This window comes from Oncorhynchus keta, chromosome 29 (genome assembly GCF_023373465.1).
Source record: "Oncorhynchus keta strain PuntledgeMale-10-30-2019 chromosome 29, Oket_V2, whole genome shotgun sequence".
In the NCBI taxonomy this organism is placed as follows: Eukaryota; Metazoa; Chordata; class Actinopteri; order Salmoniformes; family Salmonidae; genus Oncorhynchus; species Oncorhynchus keta.
In genome coordinates, this window is record NC_068449.1 from 25,260,150 (window position 1) to 25,278,919 (window position 18,770).

Genomic DNA, 18,770 nt, shown 5'->3' on the forward strand with positions numbered 1-18,770 from the left:
GTGGTTCTCTGAGTGGTCCTCCATGACTTCATTATGGTTCGACCCCTAAGCCTCTGAGGGAGACCCCCCTATGGCCTTGTTACCTTCAACAGCAGACCCACAGGACTGGTTATATTTGTTTCGCAGCTCAATTCAATCCCCCAGGTGTGCTGCCACTGTTAAATTCTTCTCACAACACCCAGTGTGATTAGCACTCCTGCAACATTCATGCAACAAATACAGCAAGGTGGTCGCTCGTGGTCATCAGTCTGGTTATTATTTTAATCATGATCAATGAATGGAATTAAAGGATTAAATGAGGCGATTTATCTTTGTTCATAACATTTTATTTATTGGCAGTGTCTGTGTGTTCTAATGGAAATTCATCTCAAATTCACAATTTTTTCAGTGAGAGAAAAATTTACATAACCATTTATGATATCAGTCATTGTTCAGTATGACTGATATTAATGACTGTTGGGAAAAAGCGCTCTACTTTTGATGTGTTGTGTTATGAATGTTCCCCTCTCTGTATGTTTACTGTGCCAGTGTAACTAGTAAAGAGCAGATGTTCTACTATAGATCAGAACTCCCCCTCCCCCCTCAGGCTCTACAAAAGCCATTATCTTCTCTAAATAGCATCAAATTGACTATTAAGTTGATCTAATGAAAAATAAACCCCACAATGTCAACGCTAAATAATATTTCTTTACTCAATGAGAATTCTGATGATAGAAATGATAGTTCCCAATTGGGGGTGAGAGTATGTTATGTTATGCATGCTGCCTCTGCACATTGTTCAGTCAATTATTACTTAGAGACACTGCAAGAATGTTTACTTAGAAAGGGAAGGCCTGATACACAATTACACCTTGTCAAAATAGATTTACATGGTTGTCGTACTTTTGGAAAGAAAAGTAGTTTCAATGGCTGTTAGTGCCAGTGATTGGCTGCTTGACCATTTTGTCATAGATATTTATTGGACATTAATGTGTTGAGTTGTGGTTTTGGACCAGGCTCTGCAATGTAGTCTCAAGGCAATTCGTATTATTCTGTTAATAAATCTGTGACACTCCATTTAGTATGATATTTATGTTACGTTAGGTTACATTATGAAATTAATAGTGGTCGTACAATATCATACGAATTAGAGGACGTATAGTATCATACGTCTTACCAGGGCGTACAATAGCATACGAATTGGATGATGTAAGTTATCATTTTTATTTGATTTATTTAACCTTTATTTAACCATGTTCGTAAGTTATCATACCTCTTGGAGGATGTATGGTTTTGGAGTCTTTCTCTGAGTCCAGGTTGCTTGTAACAACAAAGGGGAATTATGAGGATAATTTATGTGAAAGGTTAGGGGAACTAAAACGACAATGTAGCATGTTGGTGATTTGGGGTAGAATAATGGTTAGGGGGAAGACTTAGCTAAAATGCTACAGTTGTCCCCGACGCAACTCGAACACGTAACCTTTGGATTGTTAGACGGTCGCAGATTACACACACCCATCCTTCCCCAACCTCCCTACTTTCATTTCTGTCTAAAGTAACTAGACCATTGTTAGGTATCATATGTCTTAGAGGTGCTCAGAAATATGTCAATTATGTTTTGTTTGGCTCTGAGGCCAGGCTGGCAAGCGCAGAGCTAAGGCCATGCCCTCTGACTTGGTCTTTGACTTGAAGAGATAAGGTAGAATGTCAATGATATCTTCAATTTGTGTTTATGAGTTTCATTAACAAGTATCCAAATACCTGGATTTATTTCCAGAGGTATTTTAGATTTAGAAACTAGACTTTTAATCTGAAACGTACAAGTTGGTATTGTCACGCTGCGGTCTGTTGACGTTGACTAAACAACACTGTCAGCAGTCGTTCACAGGTGCGTTGATGTCAGGTGTGAGGTGCAGCTGTTTGAATCTGTCTGCATTGAGAGGAGAGTAGTTATTAATAATTCCACAGGGAAGGAAGGAATATGTGCCCTTCCTGCCTGCTGAATCATTCTCAACAGCCAGCCTGCCACCCTCTTTTCTCTGGATCATGTGCCAGCGCGGATCCCTCCCCCATTGTAAAGTCTTTAAAGTTGTTATTTCTTGTCTTTTATTGTCTTTTTATTGGCTGGGAGAAGAAGACAGAACTATTTTTGGGTAAGGTCTCTATGGTAACAGTGAGCTAGGTTACAATCACAGCGTTGGAGGCTGTCAGTAAGTCTTGTGGAGCGCTAGTGGTTCTGGAACTCTCCCTATTCTTTCTCCCATGGAGTACATGAACACCATTATATACACAATCTGTCACCTGTCATTACCACTCACTTCAGCTCATTTAATTTTATGACAACTATATTTGAAAGATAATTTCCCTTTCTTCTCCAGCTCTCCTGTACGCCACCATCTTTGGAAATGTGACCACCATCTTCCAGCAGATGTACGCCAATACCAACCGCTACCACGAGATGCTGAACAACGTGAGGGACTTCCTCAAGCTCTACCAGGTGCCCAATGGGCTGAGTGAGAGGGTGATGGACTACATTGTCTCTACATGGTCCATGTCCAAGGGCATCGACACTGAGAAGGTGAGCCATGCCCCTGAGCTTGGACCCAGGAGAGATAGGCCTAACAACACCAGGGCTGCCTGTGGTTACAGCACAGGAAGGATGGGATCTAACAACACCAGGGCTGCCTGTGGTTACAGCACAGGAAGGATGGGATCTAACAAAACCAGGGCTGCCTGTGGTTGCAGCACAGGAAGGATGGGATCTAACAACACCAGGGCTGGGGTTAGAGCATAGATGCAGTAGTAGTATGGTTATGAGATAACTGCAGAAGTCTTGTAGAACACATTGGATTCTAATGAATGGGACTACACAATACTGCAATGGCTCAGTACAATGGTGAAACCCATACTATGCCACAAGAATTTCGCTACACTCTCAATAACATCTGCTAAACATGTGTATAAGACAATACCATTTTATTTGAAAGTAATACAAACAGCCTGAAAGCCTGATGGACAGGTGTCTGTCTGTCCACTCTCCAGGTGCTGTCTATCTGTCCTAAAGACATGCGGGCAGACATCTGTGTTCACCTGAACCGGAAGGTGTTCAATGAGCACCCTGCCTTCCGCCTGGCAAGTGACGGCTGCCTGCGCTCTCTAGCCGGGGAGTTCCAGACCATCCACTGCGCCCCTGGAGACCTCATCTTCCATGCTGGGGAGAGCGTCGACACACTCTGCTTTGTGGTGTCAGGGTCACTGGAGGTCATCCAGGACGATGAGGTCATCGCTATCCTAGGTGAGCAGCAAAATGCATCATGGCAACTTTATCTAGTTTCCACACCAACTTACTGGTGAGTTCTTGAGTTTGTCTGTGGATTAGTGGTGTGCGGGTCAGCTGTTTGTTCACCCGCAACAGCCTGCAATTGCTAATAACTCATCCGCAACCACCAACTTCAATGTGAAAATCTGAGGCCCTCACCCAAACTGAACCCGTAAATATAGAAAATGCACTATATGCTACAGTCAAAGACTGCAGAACGATTTTTTGACAGGGTGTGCAGGATTTTGTTTTGCCTTATTTAGATATGTTTCTGCTTATAATGTCTATAGTTAGATACATGCAGTGGGGATTTTAGCATGTAAATCTTGGTGGGGCAAACTATAAAAAATGCATGCCAGCAAAGCCACAACACAACAGTACACAATACATTAATTGCACTATAACGGTGACAAACGGGGTCCGCAAACTGTTAGGGCCTACATAAAGCTGTCCCAACAGCAGTCCCGTCACCTTACCACTGCTACACTTGGCTTTCAGCGTAGCCTTGTCTGGCAGTGAAACAGTTCATTCAGTCTCATTTAAAAAAAACATAGCTGATATGGCTGACTTGCTTAAAAAAATTTGGTTTCTACTGACAATTGAGATGTACAAACTATGGCATAAGGGGATGACGAGCAGATAAGAAGGAATCAGTCATTCCGATTAAGACATCAATGAGCGAGCTAGGATGGACCGAGTCAATAGAACTATTTGTTCAGCACTTTTAAAATGTACACCGACAGAATTCAGAACATGGGCCATTCTTACAGTGTTCTCCCTGTACACCAATTCAGAACCGTAGGATAAATAAAGGGGGCAAATAAGTAGACCACGAAAGCTCTCTACAATATTCGATGATTACATTTCTCTAAAACAGGCTATAGGCTACATGTGCACCACCAAGTCAGAACAGTAGGTGAAATTAAGAGCTGAAAAGGGACCAAATTATTAGGGTGAGGAACATGGGCTACTAACAGCTTACTACACAACATACTGTACACTTAGTATTACTTTCTTTGCTACAGTATATATATCTCCCTGGCATATTACAGAATTTATGCAGCAGCATACAATACTTTTTTGGACTCACCTTCTTGTGCTGTGCTCACTTGAACAAAAACATGGCACGGCAGTTCCACGTGGGCAAATTTTGTCTGAAAACTTTGTAATCAAAGTCTGACATTTTCTGGATTTATGGTGCTTTGAATAAAACGGGGAAATCTGAAAAAACAAGGTCGAATCATGATAGCGTCAGTGATCTTCAGGTCGGAGCTCTAGAAAGAGGCCCGAGTTCCGGACTTGCAATTCCGAGTGGGATGACCGTTCAAAACGTATTTTCCAAGTTTTTTTTCCAAGGTTCCCGATGTCTTGAACTCACTGAAGTCAGATTTCCTAGTTTTGAGTTTCCAGTTGTTTTGAGCGTGGCAGAAGTCATGCTGGATTGACAGCATGGCCAATGTTAAATGGTGATCCATTTCAGCTTGGAAAAGATACCCTTAAAACTAGTCTTGGGACCACACACCCACTCCACTGAATAACAGGCTAGTGATTGCTTTGCAATGCTTTCAGTTATCCACTGATTCCTTTCAAACCTCTCATTGTTGAATTTGAGATTTCCAACTTGTTTATATCCAATGTCCAATGAGCATTGATACGTTTTATCTATAATTTCTCTTCATTATTTCTCTTCATATGACAAGGATTAAACATAATTTGCCAGTAGATTGTCGACTTGATTCATGATGATGACTGCTAGCTTGCTAGTTAAGATTTTGAAAGTATGATGTTGACATGATAAGTGCAATCAAAGCTAATGTAGATATAACGTGATTTGACATACTAGAGAACATTAACCAATCACGGCACAACTAGAGAACATTACCATCCTACTCTCCTGTATTTTCTGCTGGCTGCCTCACCACCACATAAATCACTGAGCTAGGCTGAAACACCTGGATTTACTCAATTATTATATATATATATTTTTTTACATTTTTTTGCTCACTGATATTTGATACGTATTAAGGTGTAAAAATAACATGCAAAAACAGGCAACCCCAAGGTGTGGCTCAAAACAGGTGGGGCAGTGGTCGTCACTGGATACATGTAGCTTCTCTTTTGTCATTATATGTTGCACTATAAGAATAAATAAAACCTTGCTCAACAGAATATTGTAATAGATCGATAGAATGAATGCTTCAAACTAGGTGACATCGGTCAAGGTTTTTCTGTCATCTTCCGCAGAGCAAAGATGTTTAGGTACTGGGGAGAAAATAACAAACAGGAAAGATTTTCTGTACAAAGTGTCCAAATGACATCAGTTTGACCGGTTGTACGGAAAAAGAAAGCTGTGAAAATGACCGGATGTGTTCCGATAAGATTTCAATTTGGCTTCGATACATATTTTATATGGTCAGCTTTTATGATGCTTTTATGATGAATACAGCACCTCTACAGATCGTAGAGGAGGAATTTGGAGTTTGGAGCCAAAAAACAGTATGTTATATTCTAGTTCATCAATGTCCAGATTTCAGTTTCTATTTAACCCATCTAAACAGTAGGCTACAGTTTCCTTGACATGCCATAGGCCTATTTGAAGTCTTGTGACTGTCGATTTGTATAGTTTCTCACATTCATCACACAATAACATAGCCGGCACTGCTATTATATATATTTTTTTTACCACTTCACCAAATATTTTCCAAGAATGAATTTTTTTGGCCTTCTCTTCTCTTCATTTTTACCTCTCCTTTCGTGGCTTTTGTCTTATTGAATTTAAGTTCGACAATGTGATTTCTGCCTGATGTTAACTTTTTATGCCAGTTCCCAAAAGTATGCAATTTGGCGCGGGTACAGTTAGAGCCTAAAGTTTAGGCTTATGCACTAATACCAGATAACCTAAAAGAATGAAAGAAAAAAGTCAATGTAAACTATATAAATTACGCAATACTTATGCATGAATGGATTTTGTTTATGGTATTGATTTTCTTAATTCAACCCGTACGCCCGCCACCCTCCCTTCAGCCACACAATATTTAATGACACTAAACTCGTCCACTCCGCGATAACCGCAGAGACTATCACTATTGTGGATGATGGGGTTTGGCTGATGCCTTGTCAACTCAAACAGCAACAAAAAATACACATATGCAATAGAAAGGAAGAAAGAAGCGAAAGATAAAGACAGAGTTGGAGACCAGCAGAGCAGGCTGTAGTGCCAGCGGGTGTTTTCGGAGGCTATTTTATTGCTTTTCTACTTTAACTTCATTAGGAGCTAGAGTAGGGCTGTAGTTAGAGCTTCATAAAAAGTATATTAGCCACAGATGAATTGCCACACAACATGGAGGACATTAATCAGCAGCTCAAATGGACACCGACGTGAGGCGTCTGTCTTGCCACCACAGGTGGTCCCGGGATCACATTACAGACTTCGTAGGGGGCATGGATGGTTGGGGCGGTGGGGGGGGGGCATGCCTGGTGCTACTGTGATGATTTAGAGCAGATCGACAATGCAGGAGACCCACGGTGGAGGAGCCGTGGGGGGGCGCAGCACGAGAGGAAGGAGGCACATTAGTGTAACTCTCTGCACAATGGTAGTCTGTACGTTTGTTCTATCATGTTTAATATTGTTGATGGTAAGTTATGAGCACTAATCATCTGTCACGCCTCATTTTGTGCCAGATATGTTGCTATTCACCCTGCTCAATTCCACTTTACTGTAGGTATGTGATTCTACTCATAGACTGGTTGCAAAACTTGACAATACTATGGTGGCAGGGTTAGCTGACTGCTGTATGTCTCGTGGGCAAACAGTGAACACCTCCCTTTAGCCTAGGCCAACTCTGCCTGCCTCCCCCTGGAGGTAAGAGGTGCAAACAGGCAAGAGGAATAGCTAGGGCTCATAGCTGACGGGGGAGAGAGACCGAGACAGAAAGAGTGACCCCTCTGATTTCCCCTGGCAATCACTAAGCTAACTCTTAGCTGTGGATCCTTTCTCTCTTCTTCATTAGCAGCCCACTAGGAGAGGAGAGGAGCTGCCTGCAACACTCCCACTGTAACAAGCCTATACTTGGACAACCTGCAGAGTCACACACCTTTAATAATCCATTCCACTGGCCACAGGGCTACAGCAACTTTCCATCAAACAATATTCCATCGGCCTTATCAGTTTATGATTTTCCGCTCTGTCTTGGTTTAGTTGCGTTTCACGAAACGATGATTGGACTAATTTTGCAATCTATTATTCATGCTGCTTTATGAGAAAGGGAATTTTAGTGGGGAAAATTATTCACACAGCAATATGTTCTGGCCCAGTGAACTGATTGGATATGCAGTAAAGTGAGGGAGATGAGACTGTATCAGTCCGCGTCAGCACTGTGCCTTAGTCTCAGAAATCTGCTAGCTTACATGGAGCTATAGTTGTCACCATGACCACCATTGATCACACAAACATGAAACACTGAATTCACTCCCATCAACCTCCACAAGGGATGATTGTAGTGTGAGAGTAGTGTTGCATTGATCTCCAACCACAGACAGTAAGACACCTCTTCTCAGGTTGATGCTGACCTCTAACTCCTCTAGAGCCACCAGGCTGATCTCTCTGACATTCCATATTGGCTCCAATAATTGGTGGCGTGCTGTGCCTCTAAGGGGGGGGGGGCTTCCAGCACCGAGCTTCCAGCACCGCAGGATTCTTTAGTTGAATGGTTCCTCAGACCCAATAGGGAAATGGTACAGGAGAGACAAGATTGACACATCCTGTCTGTGTTGTGGTTCTGATGTTTGGGTTCTCTCTGCTGTATGGTAGACTGGTTGGACTGAGTTTCAATGGTTGTCATTTGGTGATACTAGTGCAATCCCTTCAAGTGAACCATTGATTTGATATTCAACTGACAGTTTATGATAATTTTAGATTGGTTGAAATGAGAATAATGTTTTTATTGGTCTTTACTGGCTTTAGAGTAAATCAGCCTGTAACATTTTACTGTGCACTGAGTAATGAGTATCTTTGGTTGCTAAGGGCTCAGCCAGATAACCTCGTTGCTAAGGAAACCTTTAAACCTCAGATCTCAAAATATCCATAACATCTGTGACTGGTGATTTCACTCAGAAAATACTAAATATTGTACTATTTTGTCTCCCACACAAATCTCTCAATGTATCTTTCCCCTCTCTCAGGTAAAGGAGATGTGTTTGGAGATGTGTTCTGGAAAGAGACCACTCTTGCACACGCGTGTGCTAACGTGCGGGCGCTGACGTACTGCGACCTGCACATCATCAAGAGAGAGGCACTGCTCAAGGTTCTGGAGTTCTACACAGCCTTTGCGAACTCCTTCTCACGCAACCTTATCCTCACCTGCAACCTACGCAAGCGGGTATGAGTTACGCAGTGACACGCACGCACGCACAACACACCACACACCACACACACACACACACTGACAACCACATGTCAGTCCTCCTCCTTTTTCCTCCCTCTTCTGTATCCTATTTTCTCATCTAAAACATTTGCAGAGTGTTTTTGTTGCCTTTCTCCTTGACTGCAGAAAGTTAGTTCTCGGATCACTAGTGCTGAGCATTAACCGAAATTTCAGTTTTATTTGAATTCCTTTTCTTTCTTTTTCTTTTTCAGTGAGCTCAATGTGCACATTGCACAGTTTGTCTAGAGATAAATCATATCAAGCCTGAACTGGGCGATGGAGTAGGGAGTTGTAGTTTCCAACAGACCAATATTCTACATAGTTTAGAGCAGAAAATGTGGTAATTAACTACAATCACCATAATCCATTGTATGCCTACTTGTCCGTTCTGTGAGTTTTTTTATTTACTTCTGCTACTAGGCAAGTTCAAATCCCCGAGCTGACAAGGTACAAAATCTGTTGTTCTGCCCCTGAACAGGTAGTTAACCCACTGTTCCTAGGCCGTCATTGAAAATAAGAATTTGTTCTTATTAACTGACTTACCTAGTAAAATAAAGGTAAAAAATAAAAATACAAATTAGATTAGTGTGGGACAGACACTGAGCGAGAGATTCGAGAGAAGAATTCGTGATCAAAAGAGCGATAAGAGAGCAGTGTCTTCTCTTGGTATCTCTACCTGAAAATACATAATCTAAGTGACTGGTAGTTGGTGTTCAGTAGCCATAAAAGTCTAATTTACTTTGAAGAATTACTAAAATAAGGGTTTTGTCAGACAGCATAGGCAGCAGCTCCGTAGAGATGAGATGATGACTTGGTAATCAAATAAAACAAATGTAATATACACAACTGAAATATTTTATGAAATAAATGAATGTGAATTAATTAATTGTTTAGTAAGTGATAAGCCGTTATGGGCAGTCACTACCATCATGGGACTTTTATTAATTGTTTTATTCAGTGTTGTTTGGGACTGCTCGTTCAACTCAATGTGTCCCTTGTACTGTAAAATAAATTGAACACCCTCCCCCCTCATAGAATTAACTCAAAACAATGTTTACGGCCACAAATAGCATTAACTGTAGTGACGTGAGTATCTATCTACTTTGCTTTTGTGGCACAATCGATGCCACGCAGTGCTACGGGTCAGAAAGTTGAGGGTTTGCTGACCATCACAGGGGAGCTCACTATGCCTGTTTCATTACTTCACAATCAGAGCTGGCTGCAGACAATGATCAGCTAGGGGGAAGTTAGATTTTCAGCATTTTGATGCCATCTTTATACTTAAATAAAATACTGTATATGCAATTCATTTTTCACCATCAGGTTTCTGTGTCAATGTACCACATGACCAATAAAGAAAAAAAATAACATACTGGCGTGGTTTGCGTTTTCAACACCACAATAAATAGATGTCAATCTGGACAAACAGAAAACACATCCCTCCTTACCTTGTAGCCGTACCCAGTATCGAAGGCTTGGCTTGACGATCTCTGAATGTCGTTAAACTTTTTTGGTGTTTTTTAACAGATGTCTCTTTTGATTCATCAATGGCCTCTGCACAGTTTGGATTGATTGATTGATTTTATTATAAAAATACATACAGTATATACACAAATCATTTTAAAAGTTACCATGATTGCACAATAAAGTTGGGGACATATTTCCATTGTGGTCCCTACATTTGCTGCAGAATATGCTACAGTAATATAAGGACTGAATGCACATCTAATGTGCTACCATCTCTGGCTTTTGGGGTCACCTTATTTTTTAACATAGCTACAGTACATCTATGGGCTTTTATGTTTTTCTGTCATGCGTAATGGTATATTGGATAATGGCACAATCTTTTGTTTTTTTTGGGGCTTGGGCTCATAAAATGTCATTAATGCAGGGCTCATAAAATGTATTTAATGTATGGCTTATCAGGCTCAGGTAGCATCAGGCTTGAATTTTCATGCCGACCAAAGCTCTAATCAAATCAAGACATATTAGAATACTTCTGGTTTGGGAGGGAAATACCGGCTTACCTGAGAGAAAAGTGATTATTCTTGGAGGGAACATTTGTAAAATAATGAGAAAATATTCAACCCTAGTCTGGAGCTTATTCTTTAGATGTTTGGGGTGGCTGGGGAACCATGATGTATAGGCATAATCAAAGTGACACTGGACTAGCGCACTTGCCAGAGTCTTTAGGGTGTCTATAAGTTCCCATCCAATTGGCGACAGATTTTAATGAAAATTTTCTGAAATCTGCATAAAAATAATATTCACATTTTGGGGTTTACTCTAGGAAAATTTGGCGCCGCATAGCGTGACCGGGAAGATTTTAATTTACCAGACATTTGAGAAATTTACCAGACATCCATATGCATTCAGATCCGAATTGGCTCAGCCAGCACCATCAATAAACAAAGGATATTGGAGCCACACTTACGTGTCCTTAAAAACAGCCTATAACAAATTACAAAAACACTATTCCTTATCTTTCGATGTATAGTATATGCACAACTTTATAGCCATTTAAAAAATAAATCATTTTTAGGCTACTTTCCTAAAACAATAATTGTCCACCTCACAGTTCAGCTGTCAGAGATTTGAGCACTAAATGCATCAGGGCATTGCATGTATAGGCTTAGGGTCCACTGTGTGATATTAATATTTAACAAGAAGCTTAGGCCTAGCCCCAGAGCGATCGAGAGAGAGAGATAGTCGCTTTGGATAAAAGTGTCTGCTTCAGTAAATGGCATATATTATTCTATATTATAGAGATATGCTGGCAGCTTGCTACGGTACCGACATGCATGTCTTTATGTCAGATGACTTACGAGCAGGCTATTATGCTGCTGCAGACACAGCATTACAGTTGGATAATTAGGCCAAAGAAAATGGCATAACAGAATGAAGCAAAACAGTTGCGAACTGGTTTCAACCTTCACAGGATATATCGCAGCAATGACCAACAAAGGCAAGTGCCTACCATACCCAGCAAATGACAGAAATAGGCTGTAATTTATTTTACAACAGACCTACTTATAACCTACAGTATCTTCAAATAAATACGGAGTACACAATTAAAAAGACAGATCAAATTTAATTTGGCCAATGAAAATGTCTCAACAGAATTAAACACAATAGGTTCAGCATATTTGCACAACTGGTTTCAATTAATAAATAGCTTTACAATGATATACAATAATAATAATAATAATAATAATTATAAAACAAATGATTATAAATACATTTATGTTCTAATATGGCATCCTAACTCAATAGGGAGTTGCACAGTAACCTACATTCTTCTCATCTAGTCCACTACCATATTAAAACACTCTAAAGCCTGACCCTGCCAAATCTTAGAGCATTGTCCCGTCAGCGTTGTCTTTTCATCAAATTGACTTGCTACAGATAAAAGTCGGTGCCTAAATACATAAAAAAATACAAGTTCAATGGATTTCCATTGCTTCTTCAACTCTAGGCATGCTGATGGTTTTGTCACTAAGCATGTTGTGTACAGTAGTTGTAGGGAATGTGCCCACTCTGCTATTGGCACGTGCGCTCGAGCCAACAGCTTGCAGATACAGTGCCTTCGGAAAGTACTCAGACCCCTTGACTTTTCCCACATTGTGTTACGTTACAGCAATTTACACATAATACCCGATAACGACAAAGTGAAAACAGATTTTTTTTTAAACATTAAAAAAAAAAACACATACCTTATTTACATAGGTATTCAGGCCTTTTGCTAGGAGACTCGAAATTGAGCTCAGGTGCAACCTGTTTCCATTGATCATCCTTGAGATTTTTCTACAACTTGATTGGAGCCCACCTGTGTTAAATTCAGTTGACTGGACATGATTTGGAAAGGCACACACCTGTCTATATAAAAGGTTCCACAGTTGACAGTGCATGTCAGAACAAAAACTAAGTCATGAGGTCGAAGGAATTGTACGTAGAGCTCAGAGACAGGATTGTGTCAAGGCACAGATCTGGGGAAGGGTACCAAAAAATGTCTGCTGCATTGAAGGTTCCCAAGAACATAGTGGCCTCCAGCATTCTTAAATGGAAGAAGTTTGGAACCACCAAGACTCTTCCTAGAGCTGGTCGCCCGGCCAAACTGAGCAATCGGGGGAGAAGGGCCTTGGTCAGGGAGGTGACCATAAACATGATGGTCACTCTGACAGAGCTCTGGAGTACCTCTGTAGAGATGGGAGAACCTTCAGGAAGGAACCATCTCTGCAGCACTACACCAATCAGGCCTTTATGGTAGAGTGACCAGACGAAAGCCACTCCTCAGTAAAAGGCACATGACAGCCCACTTGGAGTTTGCCAAAAGCCACCTAAAGACTCTCAGTCCATGAGAAACAAGATTCTCTGGTCTGATGAAACCGAGATTGAACTCTTTGGCCTGAATGCCATGCATTACTTCTGGAGGAAACCTGGCACCATCCCTACGGTGAAGCATGGTGGTGGCAGCATTATCCTAAGGGGATGTTTTTCAGAGGCAGGGACTCGGAGACTAGTCAGGATCAAGACAAAGATGACCAGAGCAAAATAGAGAGAGATAAAGATCCTTAATGAAAACGTGCTCAGGATCTCAGACTGGGGGTGAAGGTTCACCTTCCAACAGGACAATGCCCCTAAGCACACAGCCAAGACAATGCAAGAGTGGCTTCGGGACAAGTCTACGAATGTCCTTGAAGAGCCCAGCCAGAGCCCGGACTTTAACCCGATCTAACATCTTTTGAGAGACATGAAAATAGCTGTGCAGCAACTCTCCCCATCCAACCTGACAGAGCCTGAGAGGATCTGTAGAGAAGAATGGGAGAAACTCCCCAAAAACAGGTGTGCCAAGTTTGTAGCGTCTCACCCAAGAAGACTTGAGGTTGTAATCTCTGCCAAAGAAGCTTCGACAAAGTACTGAGTGAAGGATCTGAATACTTCTGTAAATGTGATATTTAAAAAATTAAAAAATAATTAAAGGAGTCTGAGTTATTTCCGAATGCACTGTATGATTGCTAGTTAGCCTATTACAGATATGGACAAAGGATCCACCTATCACTATTGTCACTATGAATGTGGGATAGAGGGCAGGACAGACCGTTAGACTGATAGACTATACTGACCTGTGGCATAGTATAAGTTAGCACACGGAAAAGCTTAGGTCACAAGGGAAGTACCAAACCACCTTGATACAGGGGAGGAGATGAGGAAATTTGGCTATATGGAAGAAATAATAGAGTAAATCCTGCAAAAGAGTGAATTTACTCCATGGGAAAAAAACACACTACCCTCCTCTTTGCCCAAAAAAACCCCCCACAGCCCTCCCCAAAGCAACAAAAACTAGTTTGACAACCTTCCCCTATTTTCGACCACCCCTCCCCCAGTAAATTGTGATCTGTCCATTACAGCATTCACCCACATAATGAATAGTGTATTTAATATTTAAAAAATAACCGCAAATCATTTTTTATAAATGGAACTGAAACCGAACCCACCTCAGAAAACACTAATTGCTCAGCACTACCATTCACTCTTGAGGGAACTCTGGAATGTAATTCTCACATTATTAGGTTATTAATCCTAAAGGTATTTACCATGTTTATTCTCTCTACACCCAATAGGTCTTTTGTCAGAGCCATTTTCACATAATGAATTATATATTAAATACTAATAGACTCCTTACTTACTGTGGCCTTTTAGCAGTTAACACCCACAGACATGTTGGCGGTCTGCTATCTCCCAGTGAGAAATAGCAGAGGTAGCCTTTACCCTCAGAGCTGATACTCTGTTTGTGTGTGTGTGTGTGTGTGTGTGTTGAACTGCCGCTATATTAAATCAATTCAAATGCACCAGCCGATGTCACAAAGTGCTATACAGAAACCCAGCCTAAAACTCCAAACAGCAAGCAATGCAGTTGTAGCAGCACGTGGCTAGGAAAAACTCCCTAGAAAGGCAGAAAACTAGGAAGAAACCTATAGAGGAACTAGTCTCTGAGGGGTGGCCAGTCCTCTTCTGGCTGTGCCAGGCAATCATAACAGTACATGGCCAAGATGTTCAAACGTTCATAGATGACCAGCACGGTCAAATAATAATAATCACAGTGGTTGTAGAGGGTGCAGTCAGCACCTCAGGAGTAAATGTCAGTTGGTTTTTCATAGCCAAGAATTCAGAGTTCCAGACAGCAGGTGCGGTAGAGAGAGAGAGAGTCAAAAACCGCAGGTCCAGGACAAGGTAACACGTCCGGTGAACAGGTCAGGGTTCCATAGCCGCAGGCAGAACAATTGAAACTGGAGCAGCAGCACGACCAGGTGGACTGGGGACAGCAAGGAGTCATGAGGCCAGGTAGTCCTGAGGCATGGTCCCATGGGAGGGAGAGAGAATTAGAGGAAGCATACTTACATTCACACAGGACACCAGATAAGACAGGAGAATTACACCAGATATAACAGACTGACCCTAGCCCCCCGACACAAGCTATTGCAACATAGATACTGGAGGCTGAGACAGGAGGGGTTGGGAGACACTGTGGCCCAGTCCGACGATACCCCCGGACAGGGCCAACCACGCAGGATATGACCCCACCCATTTTGCCAAAGCCCAGCCCCCACACCACTATAGGGATATCTGCAAACCACCAACTTACTACCCTGAGACGAGGCTGAGTATAGCCCATGAAGATCTCCCCCACAGCACGAACCCAAGGCGGCGCCAACCCGAGCAGGAAGATCACGTCAGTGACTCAACCTACTCAAGTGACACACCCCTCCTAGGGACGGCATGGAAGAGCACCAGTAAGCCAGTGAGCCAGTAAGCCCCCGTAATAGGGTCAGAGGCAGAGAATCCCAGTGGAGAGATGGGAAGCGGCCAGGCAGAGATAGCAAGGCCTGGTCCCTGTTTTGAGTTTGTGAGCTGGTACCAAATCAAATCAAATTTTTGTCACATACACATGGTTAGCAGATGTTAATGCGAGTGTAGCGAAATGCTTGTGCTACATGGCTGGCGCTTGAGAGTCAGTGTAATGAATTGGTCTGATGGAGCACTGATTGAGTTCCATCTCCATGACTCATCATCTTATTAGTCACAATGCAGTGTGAGAGATGTCACACAGCCATCAGGCACATGACGACGGCTAGTATTTGGGTCAGCCCTGGACCAGTACTGAGGCAGGCCTGCTTGCTATTCTGCACCTGGAGTTCGTGACATACTGTATGTCTGTCATTCAGTCCATTAGTGACTGTGGCTGGTGGAAATAAGTGTGGAAGGTGTTTTTCTTGCTAGTATTTCAGCATACACAGTGTACTTTCATAATGAAACAAAACTTTTCTCTTTCTCAAATAATCTCAGAAATGCATATTTTGTGGATATGCAGAAACAAATACTCGAAACTGTTGATCCTTTTGATTATAAAAACATTGAAAACATTCATGAAAACATTAATCGTTTCATACAACACATGACAAATGATTGAATGCTCATGTTAAAAATGGGGCCCTGTGAATTTTCAACACAAAAGCACCTTTTCTCTCTCTTAGTCTGAGCGATTGTTTCCATCTTGGTAAGATGAGCATTAACTTACCTAACCATTTTCTCATTTAAGAAAACACTTCGGGGCTTTTAGACTCCTCTTTACCTGACTAAGGAGAGCTATAATGCTTTAAAAAAACACTATTTTTTATTTTGCCTAAAGGGGCCACTGCACATTGTTAAGCAAAATCTATGCTGTACTTCTGCAGCGCTTTACAGTTCTGGTATTAAAAGTATCAGTTTTGAATATTTTCCCAGTGCTGTCGAATACTAGGCTACCAATACTTTTCAGAGAATTCTAGATCTCTGGAGTATTCCTCGTTGTACATTTAGGTTGAAAGCCTAAGAAGCAGACATCCACAGAGTGCACCAAATATTTACAGAATATCTGTGTCGTTAGGGGCTCTTTTATATGGTTTATTTTTGTTAGCTGGGACAGCTTGTGTGCTTGGAGGACAATGGTAAGAGACGCCTGACCCTGCAGACAAGGATACTTTTACCAGCCGACTGATGTATTAGTAATGAGAGTTTCCACAAAAAAACCCAGACCAAAAAAATACCAGGATTTTGGAGATTTTCACAAAATGTAATCGATCCATAGAATATAGTCTTCTGGAGGAAGGATTGTTGGCATATTTAACATTTGTATCTAAAAGCATAATTGAGAAATAATGAATCAAAGCATAGTTATTACATTTACTTAAAGGAGGCCCTTACCCAGGCCTCCTTTAAGACTCCTTCATGTTTTATCTGTAGATGCTGTAAAGGATAGGTGTCATATGAGTAGGATTTTGATTTCAATAAAAACATTTTAAATGATGAATATTGAAAAACATGAATATTGAACATATTGTCTGAAAAGGTGTTTATTGGTTTATGTGTTCATTTTCAACACACTGATAAAACTGCACAGTTTTGTTTTGTGATGTTCAAATAGAGCAGTGGTCACCAACCTTTTTTTAAATCAAGGTCACTTTCTGAGTCAAAATGCAAGCCGAAATCTACCGCTGTGATTGAAAAAAAAACACGACTTAAAAATGTAAGCCTAGGCAACATTAACCTATTAAAAACAGTACTGTGAGGCTTGTGCAGTAGGCTATAGGCCCAATACATTATCACCGCATTTTCTTGAATTGCCCTGCTAATGCATTGGTGTTCGGACCATTTTTAGGTAGGCTATATGATCACACCGGTAAAAGCAGACATTTAAATCATTTGCTTTTAATTTCAATTTTACTGGGCTGATGATCCCTGCATCTGATGGTCAGTCTCAGCAGAAGGAGAGAGCAGCAGACTGAGGTTTCGTATCTCAACATCCCTCTGCTCTCCCTTTCCTCCGCTGACACTGACCAAAAAGGGACACACCGTCTTCCAGCTGATTGCGAAACTCGAGTCGCACTGCACTGCTGCTAATAATAACAACGCAAGCCTATTGATACACTTTTCTACTCATTCATTACAGTTGCAGTGCTGGTTGTAGTGTGAGTTGAAGTAGGAAGAACGCATATTTCATGGCTTATAAAAGTTTTGAATAAAAAGTGTTGACAGTGCTGAGTGAGAACTTAAACATGAACTCACTCATAAAAACAGCAGCTCTTTGCTGTATTCATTGACAGTCTCTCTCTAGTCATGGTTTTAAACATTTTGAAATCTCACAATATCAACTTTGCTGTAGCTTTCTTTTACGCCTGCTACATTACTCCAAACACGGTAATCTGAGCCTTCCTATTGGCCACAGGTAGGACTATAGTGTACTTGATTTGCTGTCCGGGCCCCGGGGGAAGGTAGAGTTTGTACCTTCAGACACATGAAATGGTGCAGAATAAGAACACTTCGCCTAATTCAGCTGGACACCTACAGTCAAAAGCGCGAGATAAAAAAATTGGAACACAAGGCTTTATTATTAATTACTTTATACAGAAACGGTTGGAGATCAACTAGAAATGCCTTGGAGATCGACCAGTTGCTTGAGATCGACTGGTTGGTGACCACTGAGATAGAGTACAGTCTTGACATCACGATATATCGTCTTGCACGTCACGAAATATCGTCAATGTCAAATATATCCCTAGTAAGCAATGTAACTAATCACAGCCCTCCTTTTACACATCCTCCAAATCACCAGCAGATGTTGACCATTTAAAAAAAAAAAAAAAAAAAACATATTCACTTAGTTGGTAATGCTTACAAATACCACTAAAAGTAGCAGGGATCCCACTCCCAAACCTTTCATAGCCCCTTCAAACATTCAGCTTCCAGCTTCGTACCCCCTCCTGCACCAGGGTCAGCGCACTCTCAAATGTTGTTTTTTGCCGTCATTGTAAGCCTACCACACACACACACACACACACACACACACACACACACACACACACACACACACACACACACACACACACACACAATATGATTTATTTAACATAAGAATGAGTGTGAGATTTTGTCACAACCCGGCTTGTGGGAAATGACAAGGACCAGGGCACAAATAATAATTTTAATAATAATCAATCATTTGCTCTTTATTT

The 18,770-nt window shown here is 41.4% G+C and overlaps 1 protein-coding gene across 2 annotated transcripts in view; it reads left to right on the top strand.

Annotated features, from left to right (window-relative positions):
- kcnh5b (potassium voltage-gated channel, subfamily H (eag-related), member 5b) overlaps nt 1–18,770 on the top strand; it is a 99,380-nt gene that overhangs the window by 56,269 nt on the left and 24,341 nt on the right. For both annotated transcript variants that reach the window (XM_035743024.2, XM_035743025.2), the window contains exons 8-10: nt 2,358–2,557; nt 3,022–3,274; nt 8,480–8,676. In XM_035743024.2, the coding sequence (XP_035598917.1) occupies nt 2,358–2,557; nt 3,022–3,274; nt 8,480–8,676 (650 nt within the window). The remainder of the gene's footprint in view (nt 1–2,357; nt 2,558–3,021; nt 3,275–8,479; nt 8,677–18,770) is intronic.